This window comes from Rhincodon typus, chromosome 10 (assembly GCF_021869965.1).
Source record: "Rhincodon typus isolate 14 chromosome 10, sRhiTyp1.1, whole genome shotgun sequence".
Classification (NCBI taxonomy): domain Eukaryota; kingdom Metazoa; phylum Chordata; class Chondrichthyes; order Orectolobiformes; family Rhincodontidae; genus Rhincodon; species Rhincodon typus.
In genome coordinates this window covers 79911434-79930826 of record NC_063341.1, presented here as the reverse complement: position 1 = coordinate 79930826, position 19393 = coordinate 79911434, and the positions used below count along the sequence as shown (strand labels likewise).

The window sequence follows — 19393 nt, the reverse complement described above, 5'->3', positions numbered from 1 at the left end:
GAAAACTGTCACCAGGAACCATGTGTCTTGAAGGTTTTTGATGATGTCTCAGTGGAATAGGACTTGGGTCTAACTTCTCCAGATCTCCTGGCTGTCAGTTCTCAGGAGCCGAAGCTGCAGACTGGGTCAGTGGGAAGTGAACTGAAATGTCTGGCAATTTCTTTGGATGAGCAACGCTCTCTTTTCTTGTGACGGGGCCAGTGGTTTCCCCGCTGTGCCGCTGTGCTTTCTGTGCTGATACCCTGGCTCGGGCATGGAGTAATCGATCTTTGGCTGCCTGCGAGAGGATGGTCTGAGCAGCTTTCCTGGCAGCACTGTGCTCTGCCTGCATTGTCAATTGCCTTGAGGAGGGAGAAAAATGAGATCACCCTTAGAGTCAAATACAGCACTCACATTAATAGAGGTCTGCGTTCTAATCAAATTCCCTCTGCACATCAACAGCTGCTTATTACAATAACGATTGCTGCTCGCTTATAATTGGCTCACTATTTACAATGGTCATCCTTTTGGATCTATTAGTGACTATAATATTTATGATCTTTAGTTCTAGTCGTTCCATAAGTGGAAACATTTATTCCATGCCTATCCAATTAAATCCTCCCATTCTTTTAAAGGTCTCTATTGGGATTATCTTTCAGCCTTCTCTTGAATTAAGCAGAGCCCATAACTATTCAGTATTTCCTGATCAATAAAACTTCTCAGCACTATTTCTGTCGATCCTTGCCAGACGTTTTGCTGAGCCTTTATGTTATTTACTTGTGTGAAGATCACAATCGGACACCCCGTCCCAGGTGTGACAGGCTTTGGAACATGCCTTTGTGATTTCCCTGGACACAGGAACTATGCATAGCCAGTCTATATGGAGAAAGGGCCTGTACTCACCGATCAAAATTGAGATAGGACCTGTCTCCATTGATCCGTATGGAGATGGAAACTGTACTCACTGATCTATAAGACCATTAGATATAGGAGTAGAACTAAGCCATTCAGCCCTTCGAGTCTGCTCCACCATTCAATCATGACTGAAATGTTTCTCAACCCAATTATCCTGTTTGGTCCCTGTAACCCTCTCTACATATCTGCTCCTCTAGTACCTGCTGGCTATTTGGGGGTCCATAATACAGTCCCATCAGAGTGACCTTCCCCTTCTTGTTTCTCAGTTCTAATCATATGGCCTCATTTGTTGACCCCTTAAGAATATCCTCTTGAAGCACATGATCCCATTCCCAATCAAGAATCTATCTACCTCTGTCTTAAATACACGCAATGACTAGACTTCCACAGCTCTCTGTGGCAATAAATTTCACAGATCACCATCCTCTGGCTGAAGAAATTTCTCCTCATCTCCAGGATCATGCTTGTAAACCTCCTCTGGACCTCTTCTAATGCAATGTTAGTATTCATTTTAAGAGGGCTAGAATACAAGAGCAGGGATGTATTGCTGAGGCTGTATATGGCTCTGGTCAGGCCACATTTGGAATGTTCTGAGCAGCTTTGGGCCCTGTTATCTAGGGAAGGATTTGCTGGTGTTGGAGAGGATCCAGGGGAGGTTCACAAGAATGATCCAGGGGATCAAGGCCTTGTCACATGAGGAGCAGTTGAGGACTCTGGGTCTGTACTTGATGGAGATTAGAAGGATGAGAGGGGATCCGATTGAAACTTATAGAATACTGAGAAGTCTGGATAGACTGAATGTGGAGAAGATGTTTCCACTAGTAGGAGAGAGTAGGAACCAAGGGCACAGCCTCAGATTGAAGGGACGATCCTTTAGGACGGAGGTGAGAAGGAATTTCTTCAGCCAGTGGGTGATGAATCTGTGGAACTCATTGTCACTGAGGGCTGTGGAGGCCAAGTCACTGAGTGTCTTTAAGACAGAGATAGATATGCTCTTGATTAATTAAGGAGATCAACTGTTATGGAGAGAATGCGAGAAAATGGGGTTGAGAAACATAACAGCCATGATCAAATAGTGGAGCAGGCTCAATGGGCTGAATGGCCTAATTCTGCTCCTTTATCTTTTGGTCTTACTTGCTTTCCTAACTGCCACTGAATCTGTTTATTAACCTTAAGACAATTCTGAACTGGGACACCAAAGTCCCTTTGTACTTCAGATTTCTGAAGCCTTTCCCCATTTACAAAATAGGCCATGTTTCCAGTACCAAAGTACATAACCTCACACTTTCTTCCACTGAATTGGTGGGTCTGGGTGGGGTGCTCTTCAGAGGGGCTGTGTGGACTTGATGAGCCAAATGGCCTGTTTGCACACTGTAGGGATTCTATGACTATTCCATCTCCCATTTTACCACTTCTTTTCCCATTCTCCTAGACTGTCCAAGTCCTTCCACAGCCTCCCTCCTTCCTCAACACTACCTGCCCCTCCACCTATTTTTTGTGTAATCTGCAATACTCTCAGTTCCTTTGTCCTGATGTTAACATATAACGTGAATAGTTGTGGTCCCAATACTGACCCGTGCGGAACACCGCTGCCATCCTAAAAAAGATTCCATTATTCCCAGCCCCTGCCTTCTGCCAGTCAGCCAATCCTCTATCCATGCCAGTACCTTGCCCTAACACCATGGGCTCTCATCTTATTTAGCAGCCTCCTGTGCAGCACCTTGTCAAAGGCCTTCTGGATATCCAAATAGATTATGACCATTGGCTCTCCCATGTCTAACTTGCTCAATACCTCCACAAAGAATTCCAACATATTTGTCAAGCATCAGCTGTCACAGCCTATTTTATCATGCCATTCCAAGTACTCTGTAATCTCAGCCTGACTAATGGATTGTAAAATCTTCCCAAAGACTGAGGTCAAGCTAACTGCCCTATAATTTCCCATCTCTGCTCTCTCCCTTCTTAAACAGGGTGTGTTACATTAGCCATTTTCCAGTCCTCTGGGACCCTTCCTGACTCCAATGATTCCTGAAAGATCACCACCAATGCCTCCACAATCTCCTCAGCTATCCCTGTCAGAATCCCTAGGATGTAGTCCATCCGGTCTGGGTCATTTATCCATCTCTGACCTTGCAGCTTCCCCAGCGCCTTCCCCTTCGTGACGGCCACTACACTCACCTCTGCCCCTGACTCTCTTGAAGTTCTGGTATACTGCTGGAGTCTTCCACCATGAAGACTGATGCAAAGTACCTATTCAGTTCCTCTGCCATTTCTTTGTTCCCCATTACTACTTCTCCAGCCTCCTTTTCTAGCAGTCCAATGTCCACTCTTGCCTCTCTCTTACCTTTTATAAAGGTCAGCATGGACCAGCTTGGGCCGAAGGGCCTGTTTCCATTCTGTTATTACGCTGTGACATTAAATCTAAAAAAAAAATTGCAATCTTCTTTTATATTACTAGCTATCTTACTCTCATATTTCATCTTGTCCCCCTTAATGCATTTTTAGTTGTCCTCTACTGGTTTTTAAAGCTTCCTCCTGATCTTTGCCACATTGTATGTTTTTCCCTTTGCATGTGCGACCTCTCTTATCAGCCACGGTTGCCTCATCCTCCCCTGAATATGTTTCATCTTCCTTGGGATAAATTCCTGCTGTCCTCCTGAATTATCCCCAGAAACCCCTGCCATTGCTGCTCCATTTGTCAGAATCTGAGATCTATAACATGGGGACAGGACATGTACTAACTGCTCTATGCAGAGAAAGGACCTGTGCTCTGTGATATATACAGGGACACGACCTGTGCTAACTGATCTATATGGAGACAGGACCCATCTCTCTGATACATATGAAGACCCAAACTATGTCCCTCTAGTGGCTTTCTAACCACCTGAACTTTTGGACATTGAGCGCACACGTCCTTTTTGGCTTCCAAAGTAAACTGGAAGCAATTGACAATTTGTCTCAACAAGCTCTTTGAGATAGATTCATGGGCATTATGAGATGATGGCTGTGACCTCACTGGTACGTCATGAAGTCTCTGATTTCTTTCTTCAGCTGGTTTGCTTTCTTCTTGATGCCCTGTGTCAAGTTAACTTTCTGTTGTCGGACATTTTCATTCTTTTCCTTGATCTGACGTTTCAGCTCAGACTCTGACAACATGGTGTAGCTGCAGTTAAATTTTGTGACTAACTGGTGCTCCAATTCTAGGCGACGCTTCTCAGTGAGGAACAGATAGTTGTTGTGGCGAATGAATGCCAACAACTCTGCTTCATCTAGATTGCGTCGCAGTAGGATCTGTTCCCCTCGCATCTGATCCTGCTCATATTGTTGGAGGGGCTCGTAACTTTTATTGAGGGTCTTCAGGAGAAGGTTGCTCCTCAATTGGTCTTCAGCTGCTTTCAGCTTGCGGGTCTCATCAATAAGTAGCTGATGCTTCATTTCTTTCTCTCTCTTGCTATAAGCTTTCTGAATGGCCACGAATGGAGCCAGCGAGATGCTGCCACGGGTTTTGGCATACAGCCTCATGTCCAGGCCTATTGGTGGCCGGTAGGTAAATTTGCGCTGTGGTTTGTTCCGTAGCATCTCATGGATCTTCTGAATGCCTTGACGGACATCTGCACCAGATGCCAAACGAGAGAGCAGCATTTCACGTACAGCATCTGGTTGGTGGATCACTCGAAAAGGCTTCATGCTCCCACTGGCATCTTCGTAAGCCTTTTCCTTGCCTTCTTTATCAATCTCCTGTTTTTTCTCTTCATTTGTCAAAGACTCCAGTACAAATATCCCTATTGCAAAGGAGAGAACACAGGGGATATTATGATCTTGTGGCATTGTGGCTAGACTATTAAACAAGAGATACAGGTAATGCTCTCAGGACTTGGGTTTGAATCCTACCTGTAATGAATCCTGTAATGAGGTCAGCCAGCTGGACATCATAGAATATGAGTTCCCTCCTCAATTCAGTCCTAAATCTCCTCCCCCTTATTTTGAGACTATACCCCCTTGTTCTAGTTTCATCCGCCAGCGAAAGCAACCTCCCTGCTTCTATCTGTTCCATTCCCTTGATGATTTTCAATGTTTCTATCAGATATCTCACTCCCTACAACATTTTCTGCTAAATTCCAATGAGTATAGCCCCAATCCACTCAATGTCATTGAACAGAATCCACACAGAGTGGAATCAGGCTATTCAGCCCTTCAAGTCCACCCAGACAACACCCCCCTAAACCACCATCTCCCTGTATTCCTGCAATTACCATGGCTAACCCACCTAGCCTGCACATCCCTGGAAACTATGGTCAATTTAGCAATGGCCAATTCACCTAACCTTCACATTTTTGAAATGTGGGAGGAAACCCGAGCATCTGGAGGAAACCCACGCAAATATGGGGAGAATGTGCAAACTCCACACAGACCAAGGGTGGAATCAGACCCGGGTCTCTGGTGCTGTGACGCAGTAATGTTAACCACTGAGCCAACAAGTTGCCCATCTCTCCTCATAAGCCAACCCTCTCATCTCTGGAATCAACCTAGTGAACCTCCTCTGCATCCCCTCTAGTGCCAGTTCATCCCTTCTCAAGTAAGGAGGCCAAAACTGTACACAGTACTCCAGGTGTGGCCTCACCAGCACCCTATACAACTGTAATATAACCTCCCTATTTTTAAACTCTTGCAATGAAGGACAATATTCCATCTGCCTCCTTAATTACCTGCTGCACCTGCAAACCAAATTGTTGTGATTCATGCACAAGGATACCCAGGTCCCTCTGCACAGCGGCATGCTGCAAATTTTTACCATTTAAATAACAGTCCATTTTGCTGTGATTCCTACCAAGGGAAGAAATAGCTGGGGTATTAGCAGATATCTTCACATCCTCTTTGACCACAGGCAAGGTTCCAGAAGAGTGGAGATTACCCAATGTTGTTCCCTTGTTTAAGAAAGGAAGCAGGGATAATCCAGGAAATTGTAGGCTGGTGAGTCTGACATCTGTGGTGAGGAAGCTCTTGGAAAAGATACTCAGGGACAGGATATATGCACATTTGGAAGAAAATGGACTAGTTAGTGACAGGCAGCATGGTTTTGTATGGGGAAGGTCATGTCGCACCAACCTGATTGAATTTTTTGAAGAGGTAACAAAGATAATTAATGAGGGGAGGGCTGTGGATGTAGTTTATATGGACTTTAGTAACGTATTTGATAAAGTCCCACATGGCAGATTGGTACAAAAACTACAATCACATGGGATTCAGGGTGGGCTGGCTAGATGGATACAAAAATGGCTTGGTCATAGAAGACACAGGGTAGCGGTGGAACGATGTTTTTCAGAATGGAGGCCGTTAACTAGTGGTATTCCCCAAGATCGGTTTTAGGTCCTCTGTTGTTTGTAGTATATATAAATGATCTGGAGGAAAATGTGCATGGTCTGATTATTAAGTTTGCCGATGACGTGAAGATTGGTGGAGTTGCTGACGGTGCTGATCATTGTGAAAGGATACAACAGGATATGGATAGATTGGAGACTTAGGCACAGAAATGGCAGATGGAGTTTAATCCCGACAAATGTGAGGTGATGCATTTTGGAGGATCAAATTTAGGTGTGAATTGCACTGTAAATGGCAGAACCCTTAGGAACATTAACATTCAGACAGATCCGGGTGTACAGGTCCACAGTTCCCTGAAAGTGGCAACACAGGTAGCCAAGGTGATTGCATGGAGTACAAGAGTTGGCAAAACATGTTGCAGCGATATAAAACCCTTGTTAGACCGCATTTGGAGTATTGTGTGCAGTTTTGGTCACCACACTGCCAGAAGGACAGAAGGATGTGGAAGCTTTGGACAGAGTACAGCGAAGATTCACCAGGATGTTGTCTGGTCTCCAGGACATTGGCTTTGAGGAAAGGTTAAAACGACTAGGATTGTTTTCACTGGAAAGATGGCGGCTGAGAGGAAATCTGATAGAGGTCTGCAAAATTATGAGAGGCATAGATAGGCTGGATAGTGACAGGGTTTTTTCCCAGGATTGAAGTTTCAATTACAAGGGGGCACAGGTTCAAGGTGAGAGGGGGAAAGTTTAAGGGAGTTGTGCAAGAGATTTTTCATGCAAAAAGTGGTAGGAACCTGGAACGCATTGCCAGAAACAGGCATGTTGGTGACATTTATGAGGCATCTGGACAGTTACATGAAGAGGGAGGGAATAGAGGGATACGGACCGAATAAGGGCAGAAGGTTTTTTTTTAGTTTAGTCAGGGCATGGTATTTGGCATTGACTTGGAAAGCTGAAGGCCCTGTTCCTGTGATGCACTTCTCTTTTGTTCTTTTGTTCTAAAATGGATGACTCATATTAACCAACATTGTACTCCATCTGCCAGACCTTTGCCCACTCATTTAACCTATCTATAAATCCCTCTGTTATCCAAGTAATTTTATGATAGCATCAAATTGAAAGAAATAAACACATAATGTGGCCAAGATCAGTAAACCAGAGGATTGGAAAAAGTTATAACAACTAACAAAAGATGACCAAAAAAAATGGACAAGATAAACTTTGGTGATAAATTAGCAGGACATTAACAGCTTCTTCAAAGATGTAAAAAGGATAAGCGATGCCAAATTGAACATAAGCTCGTTAGAGAATGAGGTGGGAAAATTAATAATGGGGAACAGGAAATTGCATAGGAGTTGAATAAATGCATTAGTCTTCATGGTAGAGGACACTAGTAGCATTCCAAAGTACAGAATAATCAAGGGACCAAGGGTGAGGACAACTAGAGTTGACTAGGCAGGATCGCCTATTTGTTGAGGGTGAAAATCACTAGGATTCCTGATCTCTTACTCCTCTTTCCTTTTATGAAGTAATTTGACACAACGTCATCTCCCTGCTGAATCTTGGAAGGAAGAACCTTCTTTCGGGCAGAAAGGGACACAAAGAAGGAGAAAGGGGTTATCCACAGGCACAGTGTGAAGTAAGCCAGTACCTCAGCAGAGAGATAGTATTTTTCTACAAAGTGTTGAAATACCAAGAGGAAAGCTACTAGAGAAACTAATGGGGCAAAAGACTGGTAAGTCCCCTGGACCTGATGGGAGGCATCCAAGGATATTAAAGGAAGTAGCCAACGAGATAGCGGATACATTGATAATAAACTTGCAAGAATCCTTACATTCTGGAAATGTATCAGATGATGAAAAACTGCCATTTAACATCCTTATTCAAAAAACAAGGGAGGCAAGATCAGGCTAGTTATCTTAACTTCTGTTCTTGGCAAAATGTTACAGTCTATCCAATTTACAGGATGTAATAGCAGTGCACTTCAAATATATATAGTACAATCAAGCAGAGTCAACATGGCTTCACGAAGGGGAAATCATGCCTGACCAATGTATTAGAATTCTGTGAGGATAGATAAAGGGGATCAAGAAGATATAATACATTTGGATTTCAAAAAGACATCCAATAAGATGCTGCACCGAAGGCTACCTATTAAGAAAGAGCCCAAGGTGTTGAGGTAGAATATTAGTATAGATTGGCTATCCAATAGAAAACAGAGAGTTTGGATAAAGGGGCATTTTCAGGATGGTAACCTATAACTAGTGTAATGCTACAGGGATGAGTGCTGGGGTCACAGTTATTTAGAGTATCTAGTAATGACTTGGATGCAGGGAAAGGGACCACAGTAGCCAAGTTGGCAAATGACACAAAAACAGATGGGAAGGCAAGTGGTGAGGATGACAAAAAGAGTCTGCATCCGTAGTTCTTTCAGTTTTTATTAGAGATAAGGAGGCATTTCTTCTTTCAAAGGGTAATGAATCTGTAGGCTTATAAGGTGGGTCATGAAGTATATTCAAGGCTGAGAGAGACAAATTTTTAATCAATAATGGAATCAAGGGTTATGGGCAAAAGGCAAGAAAGTGGAGTTGAGGATTACCAAATCAGCCATGATCTCATTGAATGATGGAGTAGTCTCCATGGGCTGAATGGCCTGCACCTGCTCCTACATCTTATGGTTTTCTGGGTAATTGAGTGCTATGATTGGCATGAAGTAATGGGTGATGTGGCCAGGGGTTTCAGCTATGGTGTTAGATCAAGCTGTAAACTGTCCAACCTTTCGTGGTTAAATGCATAGAGCAAGTTGCACTTGTCTACTCTGAGCTCATAGTCCGTGACATTCACCCAAGGTCATTGGGAAGAGTCTTTAAACATCCTGGATAATTTGTGTTCATACACTGATCAACCTTACCTGGTTGAGGGGCAAAATCTGGCTTTCTCAGGAATCTACGTCTTAAAATGCTGCTTTTATTTGACTTAAGGTTTGGAGAGTTCCATCTGTTCCACCGTGCAATACTTGGGTAAATGCCAGAGGTTATTTCGTTGGCTTCACACCGATCCTACATAAACAAAACACAATGAGAATAAAAGATACTTAAATACATAACTGCTTGTTATTTCTAATCTTTCATGGGATATGGCTATCACTGGGCAAGCCAGCATTTATTGCTTATCCCTAATGACCCTTGAGTAGATCACTGGGCCATTTTAGATAATGGCGAAGAGTTAACCACATTGCTGTGCATCTGGAGTCACAGGTAGGCCAGTCCAGGTAAGGATGGCAGACTTCCTTCCCTAAAGGAAATCAGTGAACCCGATAGGTATTTACAACAGAGGTTGCAGGAGAAACTCAGTAGGTTAGGCAGCATCTGTGGAGAGAAAGCAGAGTTAACGGTTGAGGCTCAATTCTGTAGAAGAGTCACTGGACCTTAAACGTTAACTTTGCTTTCTCTCCACAGATGCTGTCAGACCTGTTGAGTTTCACTTGTGACGTTTTTGTTACAATAGTCAATGATAGTCTCGTGATCACCATCACTCAGACTAGCTTTGAACTAACATTTTCATTAATTAATTGAAGTTAAATTCCACAAGTTACCATTATGGGATTTGAATTCATATTCCCAGAGTATTAGCATGGGCCTTTGGATTTCTAATCTAGTGATATTACCACTACACTACAGCTCCCCAACTGCTGCAATAGGAATTCTGCTCAGTTTTCCAGTAGAACAGCCCTGACATTGTCCTAACAGCTCTCTGCTGCAGACACGAGTCAGTATCACATTACACATTACTCTGCTGGACCAGTGGGACAACCTTGAATATCATTTCCAGGTACCTCTGCAAGCAGCATTTTAAGACGTAGATTCCTGAGAAAGCCAGATTTTGCCCCTCAACCAGGTAAGGTTGATCAGTGTATGAACACAAATTATCCAGGATGTTTAAAGACTCTTCCCAATGACCTTGGGTGAATGTCACGGACTATGAGTTCAGAGTAGACAAGTGCAACTTGCTCTATGCATTTAACCACGAAAGGTTGGACAGTTTACAGCTTGATCTAACACCATAGCTGAAACCCCTGGCCACATCACCCATTGCTTCATGCCAATCATAGCACTCAATTACCCAGAAAACCATAAGATGTAGGAGCAGGTGCAGGCCATTCAGCCCATGGAGACTACTCCATCATTCAATGAGATCATGGCTGATTTGGTAATCCTCAACTCCACTTTCTTGCCTTTTGCCCATAACCCTTGATCACTGATTGGACTGCACAATGTTACTGAAAGTTTGAACCATAGAAGATTCTCACTTCAATTAATTCTTTGATTTCAGTAAACACAAAATGGAAAAATCTGACTGCACAGAGAAATTAACTGCATGACCAACATTTAACTTCTCCTTAGAAAACAAAGAATGTTACAAAAACAAAAATAGCTGGAGAAACTCAGCAGATCTGGCGGCTTGTGTGGACAGAGAAACAGAGTTCATATCTTGAATCTGATGATCCTTCTTCAGAACTGATTGTAGCTGGGAAAAGGTTGATATATATGCTGAAGAAGGGGTTGGACCTGCTGTGTTTCTTTTCAGATCTTTTGCATCTGCAGTTCTTTGTTTTATTTGATACCTAGAATGGAAAGATTGTCTTATGAGGAAAGTCTTGTATCCACTAGAGTTTAGGAGAATACGAAACGATTTGATTGAAACACACAAGATCCAAAGTTGTCTCGACAGAGTAGACGTGGAGAGATGTCTCCTCTTGTGGGAGAATCTACAATAAGAGGTTGTTGTTAAACTAGCAGGGCTTGCCCATTTAGCTAAGATGAAGCAAAATATTTTCTCTGAGCGTCTTTGGAACTCTCTTTCTGAAAAGATGATGAAACAGGAGTCTTTGAATTATCACCATCACTGGCGGTCCTTTGCAGATGAGGATGAGTCTTTTCCACTCTCAGGGTGAGTCCATAGGTGGCTTTACAGATCGATGTGGCTTCCACAGGCTTTGTTACACTTGGGGCAGAAGGTGGTCATGGGGAAGGGGTGGGTGGGGTGTTGGTGTGGCAGCATGTTCCTTACACTGTTTTTAACTGGCTTCCACTTTTTCCCAATAGCAAGTCTCAAGGGGCTCAATCCTTTCCCGGATGCTCCTCTTGCACTTTGAATGGTCTTGGGCTAATGATTCCCAGGTGTCTGTGGGAAGGTTGCACTTTGCCAGTGAGACCATGAGGGTAACACTGAAGCACTTCCACTGTCCACCTGGGGCTTGCCTGCCATTTCGAAGCTGGGAGCAGAGCACCTGCTTGGGGAGGCTCTTGTCGGTCACATTGTAGTCGATCAAGGGTGGCCAGTACCTTGATGCTGGGGATGTTGGCCTGGTCGAGGACACTGGTGTTAGTGCATCTCTATTCCCAGAGGATTCACAGGATCTTGCATGGGCAGCATTGGTGATACTTGAGGTATCCGCTGTGGACAGTCCATGTCTCAGAGCCATACAGAAGGGCAGGAACCATCATAGCTCTGTAAACCATCGTCTTGGTGTTGGATCTAGTGTTATTGTTGTCAAACACCCTTTTCCTCAGGCAGCCAAGGGCTGTGCTAACACACTGGATGCGATGCTGAATCTCTTCATCAATAGCTGCGTGATGGACGCTCCCGAGGTATTGGAAGTGATCAATATTCTCTAAGACCTCCCTGCAGACCTTGATGCCCGGGGATTTGCTCCACAATGCCAGGTCAGGTTGGGGGAGGACTTTGTCTTATGATGTTCAGGATGAGACCCATGCTTTGAATAATTTTCTGGTCTAGGTGGGTAAGTTCTTGTTAAATAAGGCAGTGAAAGAATATCAGCAGAAGGCAGGAATTTCAATGTGAGGCTATAATCAGCTCAGCCATAATCTTATTAAATGGCATAGCAAGAGTGAAATATTAGAGGTTCAATGCTGGTTTGATAGGGTGTGGCCTCTTGTGGTCATGTCCCTACCTCTGGGCCAGGAGGCCTGAGTTCAAGCCCCACTTGCTCCAGAGCTGTGTAATACATCTCTGAGCAGGTTGATTGGAAAATATCTTAGTTTGCCAGAGTCCAGGTATATACTTTTTTAGTCAGAGATGTTTTCCAACTCTCACATCACAAAACTTCCAACACATTGATTATTATTACTCAATACACATATAATCAAGTTCTCACTCAATTATCCAGTCTTTAACAAATAGTTATCACCTAACCGTTAGTCCCATTTGGTCTTAAGCATCCTCCCTGCCATTCCCCAGTAGATGACAACAGCTTCCCTTTCTTTTCTTTCTAAAATAAATTAATACATATTTACAATATTAATTAAAAACCAAACAAAACAAAACATACATGACACCATGTTGTGCAGAATGATAATATATCATACTCCTGTTTTTTTTAGCGTACATTCTAACACTAACAGTTTCTTAGAACTTGCTCCTTTCTTTGTAAAGCAATCAGATGCTGTTATTCACCCATTTCAATTTTGAGTTTTCTCCTTTCGCCAGCATCTGTTTTTAAATTGTATTATTGATCCTCTGACTTTTCTCATCCCCATGTTTTGTTGAATGTACACTATCCCAAAGTGCCTTAATATTGTTTAGCACTCCACAGGTTTTGCCAATGAAGCCTATTTTTTTGAATTTTTTTCAATATTGTCATGAAGAAAAATGCTGTATCAGCCAACTCAAAACAGTGAGAGTTTCTGCTGCTCAGGTATTTTTTCTACTCTTCTGATCTTTTTGGCTTCCCAAGCTAAAAGGCAACATTCACAATCCTCTCCTAAAAGGTAAAGTGTAAACCCTCCCAAATGTAAACTGCCCAATAAACTTAAGAAGAGACAATGGCCTAATAGTATTATTGCTCACGTAATGTCACGGGGACCTGGTACAAATCCTGCTAAGATAGATGGTGGAATTTGATTTAAATAAAAATCTGATATGAAGAGTCTAATGATGACCATGAAACTGTTGTTGATTGTAGGGGAAAACCTATCTGGTTCATTAAAGTCCTTTAGGGAAGGAAACTGCCATCTTTACCTGGTCTGGCCTGCATGTGCCTCCAGACCCACAGCAATGTTGGACCATGACTGCCCTCAGTGATGGGCATAAATGCTGGCCTAGTCAGTGACACCCATATCCAATGAATTTCTGGTAAATCTTATCCATGTAAGCATTTCTTTTTTCTTTTCCTGGAATATATCAGGATCCTGCAGGATTGGGTGTAGAGGATAGGGGTTTTTGGAGGTTGGGACACACTTTGAGGGGCATCCCCAAAGGAGAAAAAGCCCTTACTGCTCACCTTTTCACCAGGTTTAATGAAGAGCATACAACATCAACTACAGTGCTGGAGGCAGAATAAGCTCCTACTGTAATCCTCAATCAGCCAGTTAAAGGCCTCGACAAGCCTAGAGGAAGGAGAGGGTGGCGGATACGTTGCTCACCCACTATAATTTGAGCTCAGCCGGGGGAATCGCAGGAGGTCAGTGGGCCAGCTCCTTGTCCTATGATACATGACTGGCCCCTCACAATGCCTCAACACAGCCAGTGAGGATCAATAAAACACAGCCCACTTTGGAGCCACGACCACCGTTTGACATGACAGTGGGGTACTGAACCTAATCTCAAAAACCTGACCCTTGTACCAACCAGCACAGACAGAGAAATTGCTCACATTACCAGACATACCTCCAGTAGAGCAATATCCAGCTTGTTTATATCTATCTGTAACTGGACAATGTTGTGTTGGCCATCCTCCTTACCTCCGCTGCCTGTTACCTAGATAACCAATAAGACAGTTTCATTACTGATGTACTGAACACAACAATAATTAAATGAATCCACATAACAAATCATTCCAGGCTGTTTGAAACATCTCTGAAGATTAAGACTGGGCTCGATTTTGTAATTTTTCAATCTGTTTTGTAACTACAGTTAATTAAACAAGGTCAATAAAAAAAGCATTCAAATCAACAGCTCTCTGAGTAAAACCTGCCGCATTTCATGAGCTGTTTACCATCTCCACCAGCCATGCTGACTGTGGTGAAAATGTAACAGCAGAGACAGCAAACTGATTCAACTAACACAGGTACAACCGTTGGACTGGATTTGGAACTAAAATAGAATGCATCTCAGTGCAGGTACACAGTCCCACCCTGTGCTCAGACACACAGTCCTCCCCAGTGATCTGACACACGACCCCATCCAACGCTCTGATACACAGTCCCAACCAGTTCTCTGACTCAAACCCAATCCAGCGCTCTGATACACAGTCCCAACCAGCGCTCAGCTATACAGTCCCACCCAGTGCTCTGATACACAGTCCCAACCAGCGCTCTGATACACAGTCCCAACCAGCGCTCTGATACACAGTTCCAACCAGCGCTCTGATACACAGTTCCAACCAGCGCTCTGATATACAGTTCCAACCAGCGCTCTGATACACAGTTCCAACCAGCGTTCTGATACACAGTCCCACACAGTGCTCTGATATACAGTCCCACCCAGCACTCTGATACACAGTCCCACCCAGCACTCTGATATACAGTCCCACCCAGCGCTCTGATACACAGTCCCACCCAGCGCTCTGATACACAGTCCCAACCAGCGCTCTGATATACAGTTCCAACCAGCACTCTGATACACAGTCCCAACCAGTGCTCTGATATACAGTTCCAACCAGCACTCTGATACACAGTCCCACTCAGTGCTCTGATACACAGTCCCAACCAGCGCTCTGATACACAGTCCCACCCAGTGCTCTGATATACAGTCCCACCCAGCGCTCTGATACACAGTTTCAACCAGCACTCTGATACACAGTCCAACCAGTGCTCTGTTACACAGTCCCAACCAGTGCTCTGTTACACAGTCCCAACCAGCGCTCTGATACACAGTCACACCCAGTGCTCTGATACACAGTCCCAACCAGCACTCTGATACACAGTCCCACACAGTGCACTGATACACAGTACTGCCAAGCACACTGATACATAGTCCATACAAATAATCTGATAAGTGTATCTCCCCTGTGATGCTGAAACCTGATGTTAATTTTTCAGGGGTGAAAACATAAATTTTAAACCCTAAACCCCTCCTCATGGTTCAGACTCACACACAAACTGCCATCCTGCAGCACATGAATACCCTCACTGCATAGTTCTCCGTGGAGATCCAGAAGTGGGAAACGGTGTTCTTTACATGGAATCGGTACAATTCTAGTTTAGCAAAACAAAATAGCAAGTAACATGACATTAGTATTTTGATAATGGCTTATTACAATTGTGACGAAATTAATAATTTAATTTTTTTTTGTCTGTGTGCTTTTGCGCATTAGAACTTGTTGGGGTGAGTTCTGGTTGACTGGAAATGGTAAACATTAATGACCAGAATGTACCCATGCAGCTTGGGTATCTAACATTCTGCCTGGGAACAGGGATACAGCTCGTTGGGAGATAACAATAGATCACACAGATCAGTTCAAGCTGGGCCTGAGAGGAGCCCTAGATGTCATTAGTGACTAAATGGCACTTAGAGTTGGGGCTCAGGGATACCAGGAACAGTATTTGGTCAGTATAGCTTGGGAGACTGAAGCTCAGGGAAGCCCGAATGCAGCCTGAAAGCTGAGAACATGTGTTTAGACATTGAAGCACAGCTGGCCAACAAAGCGGGGGTACAGTCTCAGTGGGTGGTCAGCCCAGGTGGGAAACAGAACCAAGAAGGCTGTATTGTGGAACAGATTTGAGAGAAATATGGAAGTGTGCCTATGGATTAGGGATTACAACAATGGAACATGGGTGGAGTCGTGCTGCTGAGGGTGGAGGTCTACATCAAATTCAAGGAGGTTCAAGCGCTGTAGTGTCCTGCTCCAAGCATTAGAGAGCTGAGGTTAAGCCAGCGATTAAATGTTAGAAGACAGCCTTGTGAATCCTGTGTGACACAGTCTCAGAAGAAAAGATTGAGCAACTGAGATTAGCAGCAGCAGTTTGGGCAGTTGAGGTGGAGTAGGTTTTGGGGGAAATCAGAAGCTACATCCTAAACAGAGAGGAGCTGAATTGTCCTATGAGGAAGACATGGCCTAAAGAATTTTGGTGACTCATGATAATTTGGCATGTGAGTAAGTTGCTGAGAAATTTGTGAGATCTATCTTGGTTATGTCTGTGATTTGATGTGCAGCTTGTGTTATGTTTGATCACTGTTTGCCTGTAAATTTATGTTTAGCTCATGTTAAGTCTGAAAATTAGAGTGCAAGGTGGTCTTGACTGTTTGTTTTGTTTGATACTTTCTAATTAACCTCTTCCAAAATGTTATTACACACCTGTGGAGCAGATAGGATCTGAACTCGGGCTTCCTGGCTCGGAGGTTTTGTAAAATAAGAATTATTGTTTGCTTAAAACCATGGAATCTTGCTTTCGTTCAGGAGCAACTGGGACTTCAAATTTTGCCTACATTTTAAAAAAAAGTTAACAAACCCTCTTAAGATCCCAACGGACCACAGGGTCTGGTCTTAGGTCCTAACACAATGTTTGGTTTTAAACAGAATGATGGGACCATTAAAGAAATGAATTCAGAGTGAATGTTACTGATGATGATGAAGATGGAATCGCATTAACAGCATTGTCACCTGATTGTTAGCCTTAAGTATGTTTTAGTTATTTGTTTTTTTTACTGCATGTGGAGATGCATCACTGGCCCCAAGGCTCAGAGGCATATAAAACTTCTGCTGGGAGATTTGATAGAGGTGAACAATATCATGACGATTGTGATACATTAACTAGGGAGAAGCTGTATCAGGTGGGTTGGTAACAGCCAGACCAATTACAGCAGTATGTCTGGTTAATACAGACCCTAGCACATGTCAACATCTGTCTGAGGTGCAAATTGTCTTTGTGATAAACTTAGGGTAAACCATTTCAGTAAACCATGAAAATCAGTAAACCTGTGAGCCTGTGGAAGTTTTTAAAATATATATTCACAGGATGAGGGCATTGCTAGCTAGGCTAGGATTTATTGCCAATCCCAGAGGGTAGTTAAGAGTCACCATGTTGCTGTGGGTTGGAGTCACATCCAGGCCAGACCAGGTAAGGATGGCAGTTTCCTTTCCTAAAGGACATTGGTGAACCATTTGGGTTTTTCCTGACAATTGACAATAGATTCACGGTCATCATTAGATTCTTAACTCCAGACTTTTATTGAATTCAAGTTCCACCATCTGCCATGGCAGGATTTGAACCTGGGACCCCAGAACATTACCTGGGTCTCTGGATTAATAGCCTAGCAATAATACCACTAGGCCAGCAGTTCTCCTTCTCACTATTCACTCCTACAGAAAACAGTTGAAGCCAAAACATTGCACGAATTCAAGGAGTTGGATGTAGCACTTGGGACAAAAGAGATCAAAGGGTATTGGGAGAAATTGAGAACAGCGGACTGAGTCGGCTGATCAGCTATGATTGTATTAAATGACAGAATGGTTGAATGGCCTTCTCTGCTCTGATTTTCTATGTTTCAATGTTTCTATGCAACATATTTCACAAGTGCAGAGTCAACATCAATATGAGGTGAGAACTGTCCCTGTGATAACACAACCCAGGACAGGGTCAACGTCTCAGGAGAAAAGAAAGATAAAAACACAACACAGAACTTGAAAAAAAGGCATAAAAATATCAAAAATACTAAAGTAAGAGTGAAAGGAGGAAAGAGAAACTGCACCATGTAAAATCAAAGTGAGCAACAAATGTAACACAAAAATAGAAAATGCATTTGAAGTAATAAGTTATAAATAGCTTTTAAATTTTTGCGCAGCAGTAGTGGATTTAACAAAAAAGAACCTGTTTAACAATTAGTGACAGCAAAGTAGAAAGGGAGCACCTTGTCAGGTCAATTTACAGAATAAAGACTGGAAAATAAGAAATCCTACAAATTAATCAATACCCCAGCTTCTTTCTGACCAAGAATCCACGGAACCATCGTTGAATGATCAGCACTGGAGAGCGATGGGCAAGGATGTTGTTGATGGTAGACAGCAGACTCCTAATCCATCTCAACTCAGTACACCAAGTCGAGATCTACGTGAAAGATGAGAGCACTGACAGTGGTTCCATTTCAACAAGAAATCAAAGCACTTCTTATAAAGCAGTAACAGAAAGAACTCATCAGTTAGCACCATTCCTCATCAGTGATCTTTGTGAGTTTGAGAAAGAAGTATTTAGCTATCTCCAGAATGACCAATTAAATCAATTTCATCTGGTAGAATTTAATACAACACCTGTAAAATGTACAGTGCTATTAAAGCAATAAAGCAGCTCAAGGTGCCTCACATTATTAACTTATCAAGTAACATTTTACAGAAAACAACCAACAGCAATATCATGACAGGGTAACAAAAGCTTGGTCTAAGAGGTCATATGAAAGAGTAACATTAAGGAGGAAGAAGAGAAATAGAAAGTGCAGCGAGGGAATTTCAGACTTCAGTGCTTTTCAGCTACTGAAGACTTGGCTGTCAATTTTACAGTGACAAGCACTGGGCAACATGTAAAAGGCTGGAGTGTAGATCCCCAGACCTTCAGCAGCCCAATATCTGGTTCAGTGATTACTCTTGTGCTCATCTGGCTCTGGTTAATATCAGTAGAAGAGCTCATCATGGGAATCATTATCCACACAGAGTCATAGAATTTTACAGAACAGGAAGAGGACATTCAGCCCATTCTGTCTATACCGGCTCCCAATAAAGCTACCCAACTGATCCCATTCTCCAGCCCTATCTCCATAGTCCTCTAAATTCATCACTTTCAAATATATACCCAGCTCTCTTTAAAAACCTCCTATGGAATCCACCTCCACCACTCTCCCAGGCAGCACATTCCAAATCCTAACAATTCTCTGAGTAAAGAAGTTTCTTCTCATCTCACTCATAGGTTTCTTGCTGACAATCTTGAAATTGTGACCCTTAGTTACTGACATGCCATAAAGTCACAGAATCATAGAGATGTACAGCACGCGAACAGACCCTTCGGTCCAACTCTTCCATGCTGACCATATTTCCTAAATAAATCTAGCCCCGTTTGACAGTGTTTGGCCCAGATCCCTCTATTCATGTACCCATTTCTTAAATGTTGTAATTGTACCCGTCTCCATCACTTCCTCTGGCAGCTCATTCCATACACATACCACCCTCT

At 43.1% G+C, this 19393-nt stretch overlaps 1 protein-coding gene across 1 annotated transcript in view; it reads right to left on the bottom strand.

The window, feature by feature from the left end:
* Positions 1-3814: 3814 nt before the first annotated feature.
* The window catches only part of LOC109919134 (leucine-rich repeat and IQ domain-containing protein 3-like), a 33315-nt gene continuing 17736 nt past the window's right edge, over positions 3815-19393 (bottom strand). Inside the window, exons 4-8 of the mRNA XM_048602232.1 lie at positions 18150-18283; positions 15331-15433; positions 13905-13994; positions 9127-9274; positions 3815-4676 (exon numbers count right to left, since the gene is read on the bottom strand). Coding sequence (XP_048458189.1) covers positions 3907-4676; positions 9127-9274; positions 13905-13994; positions 15331-15433; positions 18150-18283 — 1245 coding nt within the window. The 3' untranslated portion in view covers positions 3815-3906. The remainder of the gene's footprint in view (positions 4677-9126; positions 9275-13904; positions 13995-15330; positions 15434-18149; positions 18284-19393) is intronic.